At 39.4% G+C, this 17025-nt stretch overlaps 1 protein-coding gene across 1 annotated transcript; it reads right to left on the bottom strand.

Annotated features, from left to right (window-relative positions):
* Positions 1–206: 206 nt before the first annotated feature.
* Positions 207–11140, bottom strand: LOC115822130 (myosin heavy chain, fast skeletal muscle-like). Its single transcript, XM_030785809.1, has 39 exons — positions 10934–11140; positions 10682–10825; positions 10445–10601; positions 10327–10354; positions 10133–10238; positions 9879–9971; positions 9714–9777; positions 9530–9628; positions 9340–9443; positions 9104–9242; positions 8754–8872; positions 8495–8644; positions 8139–8309; positions 7731–8031; positions 7522–7595; positions 7347–7434; positions 7056–7173; positions 6848–6971; positions 6617–6753; positions 6135–6390; positions 5563–5805; positions 5292–5468; positions 5059–5204; positions 4881–4971; positions 4400–4789; positions 4158–4284; positions 3916–4034; positions 3629–3825; positions 3347–3530; positions 3097–3262; positions 2553–2677; positions 2121–2429; positions 1822–2025; positions 1602–1727; positions 1344–1514; positions 1098–1202; positions 898–993; positions 327–458; positions 207–227 (listed from the first exon to the last, which is right to left on the bottom strand). The coding sequence occupies exons 1-39, from the start codon at positions 11138–11140 to the stop codon at positions 207–209; spliced, it is 5808 nt and encodes a 1935-aa protein (XP_030641669.1).
* Between the last annotated feature and the right edge of the window lie 5885 nt (positions 11141–17025).

Genomic DNA, 17025 nt, shown 5'->3' with positions numbered 1-17025 from the left:
GACTAAAAATGACAGACAGTGAAGCCGTCTATGTCATTATTCTATGACAAGATCTTTTTTTCCCACTCCAAGGCTGATGTACACAAAAATCAATAAAAAGACAGAGAAGCATGAAATGCTTGTATTTATCAATTTATTTAGTGGGTCCTTAAGAAGCACCAAACATTCAATGGTGTTTGATCAAACTTTCATGAAATCAAAAGCTCTTACTCAGCTGCCTCTTTGCCCTGGAGATAAAAGACAATTTCGGAATTAATTTTGTTGTACATGTTTATTCTGCATTTTTAATCTGTATGGCATTTACGGTATGAATACTATGCATTTACCTTTCCAGCATCACGGCTCTTGGCTCTGAGCTTGTTGACTTGGGACTCAGCAATGTCAGCACGCTCCTCAGCCTCTTCCAGCTCATGCTGCACCTTCCTGAGCTTGGACATGTGGCCGTTGGCTTGTTCCTCCTAAAATAGTTTTTTTGTATACAGTTGATTGTAGATCAATAGTATCAATCTCAATATTTTTTGTTGGAGGAGTTAGTTGATACTTTCCCTTGAAAGCACACATATCATAATGGAGGCATAGTGAGTTAGTGAAGATGTCTACTTTGGTAAGAAATGTTAACATAAGGGACGGACCTTAGTAATTTTTTGCACTACTCCATGTGTTAATCAGCTTTAAATGGTTATGAGCTCAACTGAGGTGTTACAAGCTAAGATAAGATTTTTGTGAATCACAAGAAACTTGAAAGCTGTATAATGCAGGTGTGAAGAAGTTTTTGAAAAAAGTATGTACAAACCCTACCAATAAACTGGTCTATATCCTGCCCGTCCAGGAAGTCATTTTGAATAAAGGCTTCTGTTAAATGAATAAATGAACAGTTTTCAGTTGGATGTGACTTACAGCTTCCTCGGCCTGCCTCTTGTATGCCTTGACCTTCAGCTGCAGTTTGTCTACCAGATCCTGAAGTCTGGTAATATTCTTCTTGTCCTCCTCAGTCTAAGGTCAAAATAATTATTGTCATCAAATTATCATACTTATTGTAATTTTGTCAAGACTCCCCTGAAGACACAAGTGAGTGTCGTGAAACAGATTATTCATACCTGGTAGGTCAGCTCCTTGACTCTCCTCTCATATTTGCGGACTCCCTTCACAGCATCTGCACCACGTTTCTGTTCAGCCTCAACTTCAGCCTCCAGCTCACGAACCTTCAGAAAACAAAATGGATGTAGTCTTTCCATGCATCCTGTTTCATTCACCAATCCTTCATTGTTCTCTATCTCTCTTGCTTACTTTCTTTTCTCTTCCCAGTTCTTCTTGAGCTGTCACTGCACACATGAGTTTCTTACCCTGGATTCCAGTTTCTGCAGCTGTTTCTTGCCACCCTTCATGGCCAGATTCTCAGCCTCATCCAGGCGGTGCTGCAGGTCTTTGACTGTGACCTCCAGATTCTTCTTCATCCTCTCCAGGTGAGCGCTGGTGTCCTGCTCCTTCTTCAACTCTTCAGCCATCATGGCAGCCTAATTTGTTAACAGCTTATATGTAATTGAAGCAGATCAAAATGGAATTTAGATGACTATGAGGACATTTCAATTTCAAACACTCACATCAGTAATAGCTTTCTTTGCTTTCTCTTCAGCATTCCTTGCTTCTTGGACAGTGTCGTCCACCTCTGATTGGATCTGCACAAGGTCAGCTTCAAGCTTCTTCTTGGTGTTCAGAAGGCTTGTGTTCTAGAGTCATTAGAATGTAAAATAAGTTGATAGTATTCATTTAATTCAAATAGTTTCAAGCTTAATGACTGGAGTGGTTTAATTAAATGACTACCTGTGAGTGAAGAAGTCCGACACGCTCACTGGCATCAACCAGCTCTTGCTCAGCCACTTTGCGGCCTCTCTCAGTCTGTTCTAGGGCAACTCTAAGCTCTTCAATCTCAGCCAACATTAGAGTATTCCTGCGCTCAACCATAGCAACCTGCTCCTTCATGTCCTCCTGTCCTCTCAGTGCATCATCAAGGTGCAGTTGGGCATCCTAATGATAAATCGGTCATGGATGTAAATTTAAAAGCCATGTTGTGAAAACACTCAAGGAAACATACCACAACAATAGAACACAGATACACTTACCTTGAGCTGTCCCTGTACATTCCTCAGCTGTTTCTGGGCCTCAGCAGCCTGGCGGTTGGCGTGGCTCAGCTGAATCTCCATCTCATTGAGGTCTCCCTCCATCTTCTTCTTGATTCTCAGGGCGTCATTCCTGCTCCTGACCTCAGAGTCCAGGGTGCTCTGCATGGACTCAATCACCCTCTGGCTGTTCCTCTTGATCTGCTCCATTTCCTCATCTTTTTCTGCCAGCTTCCTGTCAATCTCACCCTTAACCTGGTTGAGCTCAAGCTGGACACGAAGGATCTTGGACTCCTCATGCTCCAAGGTTCCCTGTGAGGACCGATCGGTAGAAATATATCAGACAGTCAAGTACAATCTACGTTATCATGAACTGAGTTTTACTTATCTGCTGTAACATGGCAACTTCAAATGGTCTTTGAAAATTAATTTCACCTCAGCCTCTTCCAGAGCAGTCTGGATCTCGGCCTTCTCTGTCTCCACTGCCTTCTTTGCCTTCTCCAGCTCATGAATGCTCTTTCCAGTCTCACCAATCTGTTCAGTTAGGTCAGAGATCTCCTCTGCAGAGAAAAAATTAAATTGAATTTGGACCGTTATCTGTAGTCCATTTGGACTTTAACATTCAGCGCTGTGACCACCACATTTAAATGGTCTGGTCTCTTGAGAGCTGAGTGATAGTCTTAGCCCTATTAATTTGTGACAAGTCTTCAGTGGAAAATGTTTACTGTCTGTTTTCCAAAAATACAGTTGAGATAAAATGATACCTAAAACAGAGCCAGTAAACAAATACTTTTCATTTTACATGTTAAATCAGAGGAAAGAGAAAGAAACCAGTCAATTCCATACCCAATTTTTCTGAAAGTAAAATGAATGTAATCAAATAGTCTCCACCAATGCAATTAAAGATTATTTAAGATAATTTTAAATATCTCATGTTGCAGATCTGAAACTCTAATATATGTTGCAGATTCAGGCTTACGCTGCAGATTCTTGTTTTCTCTCTTCAGTGTCTCCAGCTGATCAAGAGCCTCCTCATAGGAGTTCTTCATCTTGAACAGCTCAGTGCTGAGAGAGCGAGCCTCTTTCTGGGCACCCTCCAGTTCAGCCTGGCCTTCCTCATATTTCTGCTTCCACTCAGCCAAAACCTTTAAAATGATATTGTAAAATGTCAGATCTGTGTAATTTAATTTTTGTTTACTTTATGTGAGGAGCTAGAGATTGGTAATTGCCTTATCAAAGTTCCTCTGCTTCTTATCGAGGTTGGCAGCCAAGGCATTGGCTCTCTCCACATCAATCATGAGGTCTTCCACTTCACCCTGTAGTCTCTGCTTGGTCTTTTCCAGAGAGGCACACTTGGAGTTAACAGCCTCAATTTGTTCCTCTGCCTCTTGAAGGCGCTGAGCAAGCTTTTTCCTGTTGAGTGTTACATTTTGTGTCATGGAATGCCGCCATCAGAGATTATGACTAACAACAATAATAAGAAATTTATGAATTGGAAGGGTAGTATTTACTTGGCCTCCTCAAGCTCCTCAGTGCGCTGGATGGCATCAGTTTCATATTTTGTTCTCCACTGAGCAACCTCGCTGTTGGCCTTGGACATGCCACGCTGCAGCTCAGCCTTTGCTTCCTGCTCCTCCTCAAACTGCTCACGGAGCAGGTCACAGTCATGGCGGGCAGACTGGAGGCCATGAGCCAGGGCATTCTTGGCCTATAAAATGCATTGAAGCAGGACAATTATTACCATTAATATTAGATAAGTGAAACACCTTGACTGCATTTTTTAGGTAAGTATATTTACCTTAACTTCTTCCTCAGTCTGTCTCTTCAGCTCCTCAATCTGTTGTGTGAAGGCCTGTTTGCCCCTTGTAAGCTGAGAAACCAGAGCTTCTTTTTCCTCCAGCTGACGGCCAAATTCACCTAGATATGATGTGTTGATGTGTTTGAAGTGGAAAAATGGAGAGTTGTTGATTAAATTTAAACGTAGTAAGGAAAAATCAACAGAGTTTGACACACACAAAAGTGTCCAAACTAAATGATTACCATTTTCTGTCTGAAGTCTGGCCTTCTGTGCACTGATATCATTAATCTGACGAAGATTCTCATCATTCTTGGTCTTGAGTTCACTGAGTTGGTCCTCAAGGGTACGACACATCTTCTCAAGATTTGCCTGTTAATGGAGGAGCTTTCAGTTTCCTCAGCAGCAGACTGATTCAGTACAAATACTAATATAAATTCTTATAAATGGCCAATATTTCCAAGAGGTTCACACTGATGAGACTGACCTTGGCTTTAGCAACAGCCTCCATGTTGCTGGAAAGATCATCGATCTCCATCTTGTATTCACTCTTCTCCTTCTCAAGCTTCTGCTTGACACGCTGGAGGTTGTCGATTTGCTCTCCCAGTTCTGCCACGCTGTCAGCCTGCTTCTTGCGCAGAGCGGCAGCAGTGGCTTCATGCTGAAGGGTGGACTCCTCAAGATCACGGCGCAGTTTCTGGAACTCTGCCTCACGCTTCTTGTTCATCTCTATCTGAGCAGCAGTTGCTCCTCCAGCTTCCTCAAGCCTTTCACTGATCTCCTCAAGTTCCCTGGAGAGATCTGCTCTCTGCTTCTCAACCTTGGCACGCGCAGCTCGCTCAGCCTCAATTTCCTCCTCCAGTTCCTCGATGCGGGCCTATAGTGATGAAGAAAGGGTTTACAAACATTTTTTGTTTGTGTGTTTCATCTAATTTGTATTTCCGAACTCCATGAAAGTGGTCATATACCTGCAGCTCCTTGATCTTCTTCTGAAGCTGGGCTCCCAAAGACTGCTCATCTTCAATCTTGCTGAGAAGCTGGCTTGTTTCAAAGTCTTTCCTAGAAGTATGAAACAACATTTTAAGGAACTTCAGCAGTACTTTAGTTTAGGTTTTACTAGGTTGCAGCAAAAAAAGTCTATATTACTTCTTAAGCTTCTCCTCAGACTGCTGCTTGTCATTCTCCAGATCCATAATGGACTCCTGGGCCAGTTTCAGGTCTCCCTCAAGCTTTCTCTTGGCTCTCTCAAGGTCCATGCGGAGCTTCTTCTCTTGCTCCAGGGAACCCTCAAGCTGAATAAATTTAGCAGTTTCAAGTTATAAAATGCATAGGAATGCATAAAATATTCAACAGTATGACATTAAAGTCTATGAACTCACATCATCCACTTGTTGTTCAAGCTTTGTCTTGGATTTGGTCAGAGTGTTGACTTTGTCCTCCTCTGCCTGGAGATCATCAAGAGTCTGTTGGTGTGCCTCTTGGAGGGCTTTCTTCTCTTTTGTGAGCTTGGCAAGGCTCTCATCCTGAGCAGCCATCTCCTCTGTCAGATTCTTGACCTGTGTTGATTCAAAAATAAGTTTAGATCAGATCATAGTTATACTTGACAAAATTAACATGTGAGAGATTTTTTTTCCCTAAATACCCCCATACCTTGTTTTCTGTGGCATGTTTCTCCTTCTCCACTTTGGCCAAGGTGAGCTCCAAGTCATCGATGTCTTTCTTCAGCTCAGAACACTCATCCTCCAGTTTCCTCTTCTTGGCAGTCAGCTCAGCATTGATCTCCTCCTCATCCTCCAGTCTCTCAGTTGTCTCTTTAAGTTTTGCTTCCAGCTGGATCTTGCTCTTGATCAAACCCTCACATCTCTCCTCAGCATCTGATAGATTTTCAGCTTCCTAGGATTTACAAAATAATCATTTCTTTCTGTGATGCTGTAGTGGAGTTCATAGAAGCGAAGGAGGGAAAATATGACATTACTGTACTCATTCTCAGAAATGTATGAACTGCTGTTGTTTAAAAAGATCGCACTTGTTGATCCAAGAGAGAGGAGGTTAAATACCTACCCTCTCAAATTTTATAGCAGATACAAAAATTCAATAAGTTCCATGACGACATTACTTATGTAGCATTGAGTGCAGACACATCTTTGTATGAATCATATCAAAAATCATGCTGGAGTAAATGCCCTTCAGTTTACTGTTTCACATGTTTTAAAAGTACTTACTGAGGCCACTTGGAGCTGCAGATCATTCCTCTCCTGCAACAAAGTCACCATTTTCTCTTCAAGTTCTTTCTTCTTGGCTTCTGCCTTGGCCAGGTCTTCCTTGCATTTGGCAAATTCTTCTTTCATGTTAGCCAGCTCCTTTTCAGTCTCAGCACTCTTCAGCAGAGGCTTGATCTTGTAGTACACCTTCATCCATGGCCAGTGTTTGACATTCATGAAGGAACGGACATTGTACTGGATGGTGAAGATGGCCTCTCTGCCATTGAAGAATGTGCTTTTAGCATTTATTTTAGAACAGTTACAGTTTTAACTAACCACATTTGCTTTTGATTCAGTTAATTCCACGAATATTTTTTGCCCAATCAAGGCAACCGCAAACAAATCGGAAACTTTCAATTTCATTGACCATTACATGTGATTAAATAGCACAGTTTGTTTTTTCCCCTGCAACTATAAATTGTAATGTTTCCTTTCCAACCCACCTCCTCTCCATCATCTTAACAAACTCTCTCCTCATGAGATAACCACGGCAGAGGGCCTGAGTCATTCCGACCAGAGCTGCCAGTTTCTCGTCTCTCATCTCCTCAAGGGTACCCAGCAGACCAGCTTTGAAGAACACCTATGTGGTAAAGAGTTGTGACAAAGGTTTTCCACAAGGTTCTCATAATCTTGACAGGTTCATTTTCATGAATTCTTTTTATTTGAATGGTTACCTTAGTATGTCCAAATCTGTACTGATCATGGTCAACATCAATAGATCCCAAGAGCTTCTCAGCTGCTTTCTTGTTGTCAATAAACTGACCCTCTGGGATAACGCTGGCATTCAACACTTTGTACCTATGAGGAAGTCATCAAAATGTCACTACAGTGTTTTATATCAAAGGAAATATGTTTTTTTTTTTGTGGGAGGTTGTAATTTACCTCTGCTTGAAGTCACCATAGAGGATTCTGCTTGGGAAGCCCTTTCTGCAGATTCTGATGCCCTCCAGTACACCATTGCACCTCAACTGGTGGATGACCAGGAAGTTCTCCATAAGACCTGACACATGTAAAAAAAAAAATGTTTACTGTATGAATGAGTTGGTAATGAAAGGAACATTTCAGAACATGATGCTGAAAAGTTGTATAACTGTTAAACTTTAAAGAATGTATTTTGTGTTGTCTTTATATGCACCAAAGATATATCTTACGTCCTTTTAAATTTTCTCTCACCTGGAGTCTTAGACTCATTAGGGATCAGACAACGCACAAAGTGAGGATGAGTGCTCCTCAAGTTGGTCATCAGTTTGCCCAAGTTCTCCTGTTGAGTTACATACAAAATACTATTCAGTTTTTTTGAATGAGAGAGTTTGGATAAACAAAAAATGTTACGTTACTAATAACATACCCTGAACTGTGAGGACACAGTCTGCATGGAACCACCCTTCTTTTTGCCTCCTTTTTTGCCACCACCACCACTCTCTGTATGAAAATAATCCAAAGCAATAATTAAGATTTTATTCAGGAACTTGTCTTATCTTTCGTAGTATAATTCCAAGTATTTGAAATAGGTGTAATGGATGGAATTGTAATTTGATGAAAACTGAGTATAATTACCCTCAACAACAGGTGGGTAGAGGGTAGAGAGCAGTTTGACAGGGGACTTCTGGTACAGCTGCAGCACAGACTCATTCAGAGGGTCCTTGTTCTTCTCCAGCCACCCAGCAATGTTGTAGTCCACAGTGCCTGCATAGTGCACCAGTGAGAAGTGGGCCTCAGCCTTGCCTTTGGCAGGCTTTGGTTTCTGGAAGGCATTGTTCTTTCCAAGATGCTGATCATAGAGCTTGTTCTTGAAGGTTGTGTCTGAGGCCTTGGGGAACATGCACTCCTCTTCAAGGATGGAGAAGATGCCCATGGGCTGTTTGCAACACGGAGTTTGATTGAGCATGTGAGGATGAGTTTGAGACTAAAAAGACCTGAGTCTCAAAAATGTAAGGACGACAGTACTTGCCACATAAAATTTACCTTCTCAATGAGCTCAATGCAAGCAGCCAAGTCCATGCCGAAGTCAATGAACTCCCAGACAATGCCTTCTTTCTTATACTCCTCTTGTTCCAGGACAAACATGTGGTGGTTGAAGAACTGTTGCAGTTTCTCATTGGTGAAGTTGATGCAAAGCTGCTCCATGCTGTTGAACTAAAGGGTCAATGAAAAACAGCACATTAATTTAACATTGGGATAGAAGTGCCTTGTTGTAGCATGCAGTGAGATTCAATGCTAAATGCTGTAGAGGGTTGTTTCCAGAAAAAAAAAGACTTCTATCTTCACATTGCTGTTTTCTGCAAAATGAAATGGGTAGCACAAACATGCAGAACTCGTACATCAAAAATCTCAAAGCCAGCAATGTCCAGCACACCAATGAAGAACTGTCTGGCTTGTTTTGTGTCCAACATCTGGTTGATACGGATGACCATCCACAAGAACATCCTTTCATAGATAGACTTGGCCAAGGCGCTCACAGAGTTATAGACCTAAAGAGGCATGGATACAGTAATGCTATGTTAACATTACTTCAACTTTAGTTGAGCATTTTTGAATAAGATGTTAGCATCAAGTTCAAAAAGTCATGAAGAGGTTTACCTGTGGCACAGTCTGGCCCTTGGTTACAAACTCATTGCCGACCTTCACTCTTGGGTAGCACAAAGCCTTAAGCATATCAGCTGAGTTCAAGCCCAGCAGATAGGCAACCTTGTCAGCATCTGGAAGACGAATTAGGGGATGTAACTAACTGTATGGTAAGGTTGTATGTGAATGGCTGTGTACTGTTACTACCAACTTTTACATTTAAAAATGATAACCGTGTTAAAGAAAACCCTTAGAATGAAGAGCTTGGAGAGCCACATTTACTCATGGACTTCATTTAATTTATAATGAGATTAATGCTGGGATGATCGTATTTCTCCACTCCAGAGATTATGTTCAAGTCTCACCCTCAGTGCCATCAGGCTCTGCCTGCTCCTCACGCTGCTTCTGCTTGAACTTCATGTTACCATGATGGAGAACAGCTCCAGTGAACTTGTAGATGCTCATCTTCTCCTCAGGGCTGAAGCCCAGAATATCAATGGCAGTCTGAAAACAAATTTGAAGACATTTGTGAAGACATCTTTGAGGATACAAGATTTTACACAGATGGTGAGCAATTACCACTTATAGAATGTAGACTCACGTCTGTGGCAACCAGCTCCTCCTTGTCATCAATGCTGGCTACAGTAATCTGACCCTGACTGCACATGGGGAAGTCATAGGGGTTGGTGGTGATGAGCGTCATTTCTATGGAGTAAGAACAGTGACTTAAAACAGGTCCTATACATCTTTGCAAGTGCAGAAAAGAGAATTGTCACATTAATTACACATACCAATCAGCTCAGGCTTGTGGTTGGTCATCATCTGATAGAAGATGTGGTAGCCTCTCTCATCTGAAAGCTGGAATGTGACTCTAGACTTCTCCAGCAGATCTGTCAAAGGACTGAATTAATACCATGCTTCTCCACTCAATGCATATGTGTTTAATCAATGAATATAGTGGAAATGAAAACTTACAAGTCTCAATGTCAGCACTGGCCAGTTTTCCAGTTGTGCCAAAGTGAATTCTGATGAATTTACCCTGTTCCACACCAATCAACATAGTTTTTTTGTTATCAACACATTATATTGTCATAGTGGTGAGTGCAAATACAATTTCATATGAAACTAAATAAAACTTACGAAACGTGAGGAGTTGTCATTTCTCACAGTCTTGGCATTACCATAAGCCTCAAGCAGAGGGTTGGCAGCAATGATCTGGTCTTCAAGAGATCCCTGTAATCAGCAATGTGTTTCATCAGGATTCATGGAGGAGCTCTTTTAATGTTAAGGCGTCCAAGTTGAAGTGATAGGTTGCACTGCTCAGTATGTATAAACAATTATTCTCTTTAATACTCCATCATTTTTACATGTTATAAATAAACCAGAGTTTTTACCTGCATTTTGGAAGATTCCTTCTTCTTATCTCCAGTCATTGCAACTGTAGCAAAGTACTGGATGACACGCTTGGTGTTCACAGTCTTTCCGGCACCAGATTCTCCACTGGATTGCAGAAGATATTTATAGGTTAGGGTAACACATGAGGCAAACTTGCAAAAGTCACAGATTTAAAAGTAGTGTAGATACTCACGTAATCAGGACAGACTGGTTCTCCCTGTCTGTTGAGTGCAGAATATAAAATTGTTGTTAATTTTTAAAGTTATTTTGGTCAACAAAGAAAATTAACCATTTTAGAAGAAAGATCTCACCAGTAAGCATGAACTGATAGGCATTGTCAGAGACAGAGAAGATGTGGGGTGGGGCCTCCATGCGCTTTTTGCCTCTGTAGGCAGACACCACTTCTGCATCGTACACTGGAAGCCACTTGTAGGGGTTTACAGTGGCACAGAAGAGTCCAGAGTAGGTCTGAAATGAAAAGGGAAATGAGTATGTAAAGCTCTTAATATGTACAATTTGTTTCTCATTTGCAGCTCTTGCTCACTTACGTAGATCATCCATGCTGCATAACGCTCTTTGAGGTTATACAGGACAGAGGCTTCATTGAGATGGGTCATCATGGCCATGTCCTCAATTTTGTCGAACTTGGGAGGGTTCATTGGGCTGACATCGTCCTCCTTGACAGTTCTCTCCTGAGATGGTGGGCATTACATGTGAGCAACAGTCAAACACTGGAGTCTGTGTGGCATATACTTCTAATGTTGGTGTATTTCAAGTATGTGTTTTCACATAAAACTCACCTCCTGAGATTCATTCACAACAACAGTGACTTTGCCACCATCTTTACTCTTGATTGTAGCTTTGAGGTACAGTTCTTTGGCATCTGCCACAAAGCAGGCGGTCTTAGCATCAAAAGGCTTGTTTTGTGCCTCAATTCTCTCCTTCTCAGGTTTACGGAGGTATATGGCAGCCTTGCCATAAATGGCCATCTCCGCGTCCGTACTCATGGTGGCGGTTTACTCTAAGCGAGATGAGAACTGTGTCACTTGATGTTTTACAAACCTCATTTCAAACATATCCTAAACTCAAGGTCATTCCAAGACACTTCTCTATCCACAGAAATTTAATGCTGTGAATACTCATGAATAATCTTAAAACTTTGAGGGCTCTGTTAGTGCTTCATAACACATTTAAAAAAGAAGTTGGCTTTTAAACAGAAGCATTTCATCGTCCTGCCATAATAGGAAGTTCCTCTACGTTTGTTTTTATTTATTCAGAGCTTCTACTGCCATTCCACATACGTCTGTGTTGGTGAATTTAATAGAGATGTTGTCTTTGAAATAAAAAGAAAATGACAAAATTGTTATAGTTTTTTCCCCCAGCGGCACTAAAAGCTATTCAGTCCATTTGAAATTATGTCCATTAAAAATGAACCCGAAAAAAGGATCTAATCTTAATGAAGGAAAAAAAAATACAATTTGTAGAGCAGGATTACACAACCTTACCTTCTCCTCCAGAGACCAGATGAAATGTCCAGAACCCTACACGAGAAAAGAGATGCCTGGTTTCAGTATTCTGTCATGTTCTTGACGTAAGGAAATCAGTATAAAATGTATAGGTGTTATTTAAGAAATTTTAGAAATGTAAAATACACCAATAAATCATCAGAAATTAACAACGTAGGAATTGCTTATATAAGTGATATCAGTGTAATTCATTGTATAGGATAAAATAGGTATGTAAATAAGATGTAAGATACTTTGAAATACACAAATACAACATTTAAACTTTTTGAAGATTGTTCAGTTTGTAATAAAATGAATGAATGAATACATAAATGAATAAAATTATTCAAAAAAAAAAAAAAATCAAGAAGGAGCTGTTAACTTTTCCGCCAGATGTTGGTGGATACAGGTTTATTTTCTGTTGCAATTTGTTGAAAACTCCAGTGCATAAAAACATGGCTGCTGCTGCACATTTTTGTAGTTTTATTCTTAATATGGTTAAGAAAGCCAACACTGGCTGACTACGAACCATACATGAATCGTCATGTACGATTAAATTTTAATATAATCAAAGTTTGAGTTAAAATTCAACTTAATCTTACGTAAAATAACTATTCTTTTCAGTTAGTAACATATTAACGTCTTACCACTGGCAGGATCTCCTTAGGTCTCCTCTGCAATAGATGGTGCATCTCTTCAGGCTTATATTGGGTTCACTTTGCACACTAAGCAGAACCCGTATATGGTCACGAGCTGGAGTTTTGGTTTATTTAGAAGTTGTCACAGCCATTCACAGTCAGACACTGACAGAATAGCCATAGTAACTGAGCTACTCACTGTCAAATATGTGAAAAATATAATAAAGCCTTTTGAAGTAAGTATATGGTAGTCATGGATTTATATTAATTCTTCTGTCTAATTTATTGGATTAATCTGAAAGGGTATGTTCTTTTATTCTTTGAAGCAATAATGATATTAAATGATACTGACTTCATAGTTACTGTACAGTTTTATGCACTTTTTCATTGGTGAGTCCCTGTACATGATACACCTTAATTAAATGACATACTTATGTAAATTATTAATAAATTAATAAGGACTAATTTTGTACAATGTGACAAATGGCTTTCCGTTTTTAGATATTTTAGAGTAATTTGCTGAACAAACAAAAATCCAGACTTGTGAAAGTAAACATTATATTATATTGTATTATATTATATTATATTATATTATATTATATTATATTATATTATATTATATTATATTTATAATTATATTTATTTTAAAATGGACTTCTTTGTCTATTTTCAGTGTATTATTTGAAACCTATTTATACTCTATAGATCCTCACCATGTTTGGTCTTAAGTGTGCCAGCCCTTTTTTGGATGGGGCGGTGAATGTACATTTTTAAGGCAACAACTCTATGCTAACAGAGGGGGTAGAGTTATTGCTGACTTGAACTGCATTTACCATTTGTTTTGAATGCCTGACATTCAGTCATTGGGTCTGTTCTCTCAACATTTTTTTACTTGTTTCATAATATCCTGCATAAGTATTTTCAGAGTGTTTTCCTGATTAAGGAAAGCTAGTCAAAAATCTTGAAAATGTAACCTAGCTTGAATAAGAGAACAAGTTTGTATGGTGCAAGAACACTTCAGGACACTTCTCTTTTGCCTGCCTATTTATAGCCCAGTGTGACATCTGCCAGTGTGTAAATTTGTTTGTGTTGCCTAAATCACTTCAAAAGTTTGTATTGCCACTCACATAAACCTCTGACATGAAATATCGTGGTTTAATCACTGATTCTTGATTTTGATTTCCCATGCTTTGTGACATGTAACATGTTTATCGTACACAGAGGTAGCCTAATAATAAACTCTGGTAAACTCTTCATCATCATCATCTGTGTAAAACTGACAGTGATTGTATAGGTATGTATGTATGTAAGTATGTATGTATGTAAGTATCTGTCTATCTGTCTATCTATCTGTCTATCTACACACACACACACACACACACACACACACACACTCAAGAACCTTTAAAACCTAACAAGCTGATATGATGCTGGATCACCCTCGTTACTTTATATATACATTTCAACAACATTTAGAGGTCCAAAAGTTAATTGTGCCTTTTCTTCTGGGTGCTAACTGAGCATTGAAAAGGCAAACTGAGCTATAAATACCAAGTCAAAAGAGAAGAACTTAGCTCTAGTACTGCATCAGCTTGTTCTACTCATGGCCGGGTTACATTTTCAAGATTTTTGTCTAACTTTAATTAGTAAGGAAAACATTTTGAGAGAAACGGGATATTATGAAAAATGTAAAACATGTTTTATAGAGAACCAATACCAGAGAGCTACTCATGAATGTCAAGCATTCACAACAAATGATAAACACAGTTCAAGACAGTTACAACTCTGCCCTTTTTCCTGCCACACAGTTGCTGCCTTAAAAATGTACACGCACTACCCCTGTTGTTGATCATGTGTGAAACGTACATTTTCTTAAGGCTCCTTACCACAAACTTAATCAAGATTTTTAAAAAATCTCTCTCATTGTGTTTCCTTTTCTTCCAGTAAACTAGTAGTTGTTGCTGCATTTTCAGATGTATTAGTTCAAGAAGCATATATGAATGCTTTAAGTGATTGTCTCTCCCTGGACAGCAGTCTTTTTGTTTCTGTAACACATACTCACTTCTTGTGAGTTTTTTTGGGTTATTTTCCAACTTTACAATTGTTATTTTACAACAGCTGCACCAGCTCCTCTCATTCCTCTCCCTGTCAAAGACACCTTGTTTAATTAAATTGGCATTAATCTGGTTTGTCATCTGTCTTGATATGCTCATGACCCAATACTACATATAAAAAGCTCCTCTGGAGCTTTAAGGTTTGGTCAGCCATGTGGAGTGGTTGATGAGGTTGACAGAAACTAACACCAGCTGCTCTGGTCGTACATGCTCTTTGCTATTCGAGAGGTGACTGAGTTTTCACTATTTTAAAAATTCATTGTGAGTGCACAGGCCTTGCTAGACTTGGCTTACAAAGGAGTTGGGTGGAAGACCTATCCTTACATCAAAGCCTGAGGGAGCATGTAACTCTTAGGGGTGAATCAAATAAGCAATGCCACATGGCACAAAGATTCAGATGGCATAAAAAGACCTGTAACTGCCATGCCATGTTAAAATTCCATGTGGGAGACGAGGTGCTGATCTTTCCCTCCCACAATGCACAACACATTTCTTGCTAAATAGCAGGGTCTCTGCAATATCTCTGAGCATGTAGCAAGATCAACCATAAGGTCCGTCAGAAAGAGCAAGGAAAATGGAAAATGTAAATAGACCAGGCTAGCCCACTGAAATGATTGAAATATCCCACAGTTCCCCTCCCTCAGGCCAATACCCAGAATTGACCCTAGGAGCTTTTGGGCTTGGCTGACACAGGAGAAACCCTTACACCAATTCAATGTCAGAAGTTCATTAATCAGTTCATTAATATTTTTTCCTCAGCTCCTGGATACATGCCTTTTACAACATAAGATCCTGTCTAGACCAGTAAGGTCATTTACTGAAAGCTGTATCACATCTCCATAAATAAGTCAGAAGGACAAGAATGAACAAAGAAGAGGACAGAGTGAAGCAAATGGGCATCATAAAGAGGTCTCACAGTCCCTGGTAAAGATCCTTTACAGGGTTCCACAAACCAAATGGGACTCTCTGCTTTCGCATCAGCATTTGATACCTATCCATTTGATATCTTATGTCTGAAGGAGTCAAAGATCTAAAATAATCCATCATATTGTAGCGATAACTTTATGAAACAATAGTGAAAGTAATAAGTAACATCCACATGTAAGCCATCCAGCTGGAGATTCGACACTGTGCCACTCCAAAAGTCAGTACTTTAAACAAAGGTTCAGAATCTGATCAGCTGTGCTCTCTGTTGATATTACACTGCGTGAAAAGTGGTGCATTTGGAAATATCCGGACAAAGTAAACTTACGCCAAATCTGTTGTTTTACGTGCTGTATACAGGAGTATTCCAGTCCGGATACACCTCTTTTCACGCAGTGTTAGAGGTTTATTAAGAAATACCGCTATTTCTTGTTCATGTAAGCTGAAGAAACTTCAGCTTAAATTGCAGTTCATCTCAGAGCTGGAAAGTAAATGTTGTGAACTGGGAAAAGAACCTAGCTCTAAATGTTCAAAGAAATAGAACAGAAAGTGAGTTGAATTTATTATCCACGTTACCAAGCATAGACACTACATTGATGGGAATAGACTGAGTCACCTCCTTGTGCTCAAACAGGCACAATATGAAAGAGGACTTAACATTAACATTAACATCAGTCAACAGTCCTGGAAAGGGTCTTGTATTAAATCCCTCAAAATTAATGAAAGCTTTAGTTTTTTTGGGGTTTTTTTACTAAATTGTTCTCATCAGAAATAAAGCCCTAGAGTAGCCTCATTGATAAACTTGGGATGCAGTGTGGGACAATACATTTCATGGCACAAAAAATCTAAACCATCAGTTAATTCGCTTTAAAATATGTCACAGACCATGTTTAATCACACAGGTAAGACATCTCATGGGTATGTCACTGTACCCTCATTGCCACTTTTGTAGCCTTAGACCTTCTTATACTCTAAGCACATGTTATTGAACTGTCCAGATGTGCAAAGATTCTGAAGTAGGGTAATGTGATCCCCAAACTCACTGGTGTCTTGTTTCCTCAGGACCATGCTCTTATGTTACTAAATGATTACTTAAACTGTTCAGTAAATGAGAAAGTCCATAAATTGTAGTTAGCTGGCATAATGGAAGTAAAAAAAACTGGTTCAACATCAGCTCCCACCTCATATTGTACACCTTTCTGCTTTATATAATTTATTTTGAGTTGTCTTTAGCCAGGATTAATTGGGCAGAACCTACTGCCCAGTTAATCCTATGATGTGTTATTTATTAATATTACATGTATATGCTGGATCTTTATTGATATTGTTATCATGTAGGGTTTTAAGTTGCTTGTCTTTTTTTTTAAGAAAAATTGAAGAATTGATCTTGTGTGTGTGTGTGTGTGTGTGTGTGTGTGTGGTGGGGGGGCATGGATAATGTGATGACCTCGTCTCTCCCCACACCAACTCCAGTCATTCAGTGCCCGGACTCGCCGACTTACTAATCATCTATATATCTCAACATATAGCAATAATAATAATAATAATAATAATAACAATAACAATAACAATACCAATAATAATAATAATAATAATAATAATAAAGTTACAAAACAACAAAGAAACACACAAACAAACAAACAGAAACCTCAACAAGACAATGTAGGAGCCATGCAGTAAATGGTAAAGCACTAGTAGAAATTTTAATCAC

This window comes from Chanos chanos, chromosome 10, assembly GCF_902362185.1.
Source record: "Chanos chanos chromosome 10, fChaCha1.1, whole genome shotgun sequence".
NCBI lineage: Eukaryota > Metazoa > Chordata > Actinopteri > Gonorynchiformes > Chanidae > Chanos > Chanos chanos.
This window is presented reverse-complemented; position numbering and strand designations above follow the sequence as displayed.